General features: G+C 68.1%; 1 protein-coding gene across 4 annotated transcripts; it reads right to left on the bottom strand.

Moving 5' to 3' along the window:
* Positions 1–361: 361 nt before the first annotated feature.
* On the bottom strand, positions 362–3,579 carry IRF7 (interferon regulatory factor 7). 4 transcript variants are annotated; one of them, XM_028485910.2, is made up of 9 exons: positions 3,527–3,579; positions 2,959–3,340; positions 2,713–2,875; positions 2,421–2,628; positions 2,038–2,138; positions 1,734–1,938; positions 879–1,406; positions 682–800; positions 362–597 (listed from the first exon to the last, which is right to left on the bottom strand). In XM_028485910.2, the coding sequence occupies exons 2-9, from the start codon at positions 2,976–2,978 to the stop codon at positions 430–432; spliced, it is 1,512 nt and encodes a 503-aa protein (XP_028341711.1). In that variant the 5' UTR covers positions 2,979–3,340; positions 3,527–3,579; the 3' UTR covers positions 362–429. The 4 variants fall into 4 exon arrangements, with proteins under 4 accessions (XP_028341711.1, XP_028341712.1, XP_054939148.1 ...); XM_028485911.2 differs by having other exon boundaries at positions 2,959–3,277; positions 3,527–3,568; XM_055083173.1 differs by lacking the exon at positions 3,527–3,579 and having other exon boundaries at positions 2,038–2,096; positions 2,959–3,496.
* Between the last annotated feature and the right edge of the window lie 291 nt (positions 3,580–3,870).

The raw sequence follows: 3,870 nt of genomic DNA, 5'->3' as shown, positions 1-3,870 counted from the left end.
TAGGTCCGCCACCTCCCAGGCAGAGCAGTGTTGGCGGGTCTCGAAGGCCAGGGACAGGCCTTGGGCGCAGCACAGATGGAGCCCTGTTCACGGCGGAGGGGCCCCAGGTGCTGCCCCCTCGGGGGGCAGCGGGGAACATGTGTCCTGAGGAGCCCCTGTGCTCTTGGAGCAGTTTATTGGCTCTGAAGTGCGGCCTGAGTTTCTTACTGTGAAGTCAGGAGAACGGGTGTGCACAGGAGGCGTACGTGGGTGGGGGGGGCAGGGGGCTCCCTTCCTGGGCCCACAGGTCACGGGCTTCCCGTGAAGTGGGGTGAACCTCGCATCCACAGTGCCCCTCCCAAGCCCCAATCTCAAGCCTGCCCCTGGTCAGGACACCAGCACTGGTTCTTGGGGTCTTTTTATTAGATCGGGAGGGGCTGGGGGACCAGCCTAGCCAGGCTGCTCCACCTCCATCAGGAAGTGCTCCAGGAAATGCTCCAGGTCATCATAGAGGCTGTTGGAGCTGGACAGGCAGAGGCTGAGGCTGCCGCTGTCCAGAGAGGATGCGCCTTCGCGCTGCACGCCCTCCAGGTATGCCCGGCACAGCCATGGCTCCAGCTGTGGGGAGAGAGCAGTCAGGCCGGGGGAGGGCTGTGTGCAGCCTCCCTCCCCGCCACCCCCACCAGGGACCCTCCACCTCACCTTCACCAGGACCAGGCTCTTCTCCTTGGGCCTCCCCACTGACAGGTCCTGCCCAAAGCCCAGGTAGATGGTGTAGTGAGGGGAGCCCCGGCGCCGGCAGGCCTGAAACTCCCCCAGTTCTGCAGGACAGGGCTTTGGTGAGGGGGGGTGGGGGGAGGCGGGGAGGCCCTCAGCCCCAGGGCAGGTGCATCACTGACCTTGGAAGAAGGTGCCGAAGTCAAAGATGGGGGTGTCGCAGTTCCGGGGCAGCAGGCGGGCAGGGGTGGAGGGGCTGGCTGAGCCCAGGGGCCCTCCCACCTCCCAATAGACCTTACACTTGCCCAGGCGCCGGGCCCACAGCCTGAGACCCCGGAGTTCCAACTGCAGGCCAGGGGCTACGTGCTGCAGCAGCTTCTCTGTGTAGTGGAGCTGCTTCTGGTCGGGCAGCTCGGCGGGGCTAGGAAAGGCTACTTGTTGGGGCTCTGAGGCCCCACCACCTACACCGAGGGGGCCATACAGGAGCACACAGCTCGGGCGCCCCACCACCTCCTGCAGCACTGTTCGGCCCTTGTACGTGATGGTCAAGTCCAGGGCCCCCAAGCTGGGCAGTGTGTGCAGACCGAGCTGTGAGCAGGTGGGACCAGCCCCGTGCAGATGCCCTGCCATCAGGGTGCAGGCACTGGGGGAGGCTGTGGTGCGGGGCTCCGCCTCTCGGGGCTGCCAGGGGGCTGGGGGTGGGCCTGTGTCTGGAGAGGAAGGCAGACCTGAGCTGGCACCCGAGCCGCCAGCTCCTCCCTTTTCCTTCCACATGTCCCCTACTTCCTGCTGCCTGGGGCTGTGGCTGTGGCACCACATTCACCGTGGTGGGCACAGCTCCCAAGCAAGGAGCTCTGGACCTGAGGAGGCTCAGCGGTGCCAGCAGGGATGGTGGCCCACCTCTGCCCAGCACCGTCCCTGCTGGGCACCCCCTCCCCCGGGCCCTCTCTCTGCAGGGACTCTGCTGTCCTGCCTGTCCCTCCCCTTGGCACACAGAACCCTGCAGGGCAGAGCATCCCCCTCCAACAGCCCCTCACCAGGAGCCTCGGGGGCTATCGGCTCCACCCCACACGCAGCTTTCAGCAGATGGTCCTCCAGGCAGCTCTGCTGCAGAGCCTGGAGCAATAGGTCCCCAGCATCTCCAGCTGGGCTTGGGGCACAGGGCTCAGGGCTCAGCCCGGCCAGCCCATGCCCCAGCCTCTCGCCAGCATCTGCTGCCAGGTATGGCCGCAGAAGCCCATCCTGCAGGAGAGGACAGTCCCAGCATAAATCAGCTGCTCCCCAGCCCCAGTGAGAGGGGGCAGCCCCAAGGTGGGATCCAGGAGGGCAGAGTGACCTTACCCTTGTAGGTGGGGCATCTTCAAGGGCCTCGTCCTCCCCCTGGCTAATGCCTGGGCTTTCTGAGGGAGAATTAGGGTTGGGGGAACACTGGACCTGCGACTCTGGAGTGGGACACCTTGGTGTGAATCCCTGGGCAGCTCCTCAAAGCTGAACCGCACTTCCCCTTCACTGGTCCCAAGAGGCCCATGAGCTTCCTCCCAGCGGTCCCCAGTCCCCCCTAGCCACGCCACGCGCCCTCACGCCCTCACCCCGGCCCCGCCATCCCCCAGCAATCTGGCACCAGCCTCTCCCATGACAGTTCTAAATCCGAAAATCCGACCCAGTGGCTGCTCCCGGGACAAAGCCAAGTCGCCCTGCCGGCAGCCCTGCCGTGGTCTCCTCACCTCCGCACGCCGGCTCGGGGGTGACCATGTACACCTTATGAGGATCGGTAGGGTCCCCCGAGTTGTCTTGTAACATCACGAAGCGCCGCGTACAGCGCAGCGCGCAGCGGAAGTTGGTTTTCCAGGAAGCTCGGAGCGCACTCTCGGCGGTCGGCCGGGCACCTCCGCTGCTGCGGAGAGGCCACCTGCCGCGGGCCACGGCCCAGGCCTGGGGAGAGAGACTGAGTGGATTACGCGGCCTGGACACTCGGGCCTGGGCTTGGACCGGCCCGGGGCGGGGCTGGGGTCCCACCTTGAAGATGCGCGAGTCGGCCTCTCCCAGGTCCTTCCGCGCGAAGTGCTTCCAGGGCACGCGGAAGCGCGTTCGGGCCGCGTCCAGCCACCGTAGCCCCTCGTAGCGGCCGCTGCTGACCTCGCCCAGAAGCCAGTCTCCGAAGAGCACGCGCGGGGTCCCCCTGCGGGCGGGGCAGCCGGGCGTCAGGGCGCGCGCGGGCCACCGGGGACGTGGGGTCGGCAGCGGGCAGGGCGGCGGGCTCACCCGTCGGGAGCCACGGCCATGGCTCCCTCCGCAAGGACTGGGCGTGGAGAGAGCGGCGCGCCCTCCGCGGCGAGGGCTGGGGTCGCGGGGGCAGTCGGGGGATGGCGCAGCTGAGAGGAGGGTTCCGCGTGAGTCTCCGCAGGTAGTCCCGGGTGTTGGGGTCCCAAGTGTTGGGGTCACAGATGGAAGTTGAAGGCTTCTGGCCACGGCGTTGCCCAGGTGAGTCTTGGCCAAGGAGACGATGGGTGTGGCTACAGATGCGGCGGGGCCTCGGGCACACGAGGGGCCACAGGCGTCGAGCCGGGGTCCGGGCTGGGCCCTGCGGGGGCGCGACGGGAACGGCCGTAGGAAAACGAAACCGCACGCTGCGGGAAAACGAAACCTAACCCGCCCCGCCCCGCGCGTCACCGCGACCTCCGCCTCCAGGTCCCCCAGTTCCGGACCCGTGCCCCCCGCCGTCACCCGCGCTGCCCGCCCCCTCCTGGTCACTGCTCCGCGGAGCGAACCCGGGGTCCGACGCGGCCGTCGCTGCCTTTCTCGCTCCGCGTGGGTTGGGAGTCCCGAGTACCTGGTACTGGCACCGCCAGGACGGGAAATTTCGGCTCCGCTGGGGCTCCGGAGCAAGAGCTTTTATGGTGGCGGGGGCCGGAGGCGGGGCCGGGGAAGTCACGTGCTTCCGCGGGCGGGGGCGGGGCGGCACTGGGGTCCTGGCTGCCGCAGGGCACAGCCCCTGGGGGCTCCAGCCGCTCCTCTCCCTCACCCAGTGCTGCGGGGGGCTGGGGCGCCAGCAGCCAACGTGGTGGGAGAAGCAGTGGGGTAGGCTGGGGACCCCGGACCAGAAACAAAACCAGGCAGGCCCTGAGCAGACGAGCGGGTGAGGGGCGCGTGGGAGGAGATGCAGCTGTGCTCTTT

This window comes from Physeter macrocephalus, unplaced genomic scaffold, assembly GCF_002837175.3.
Source record: "Physeter macrocephalus isolate SW-GA unplaced genomic scaffold, ASM283717v5 random_659, whole genome shotgun sequence".
NCBI classification, from domain to species: Eukaryota; Metazoa; Chordata; class Mammalia; order Artiodactyla; family Physeteridae; genus Physeter; species Physeter macrocephalus.
Note: the sequence above shows the minus strand (reverse complement) of the source record. Positions and strands in the feature narration are given on the sequence as shown.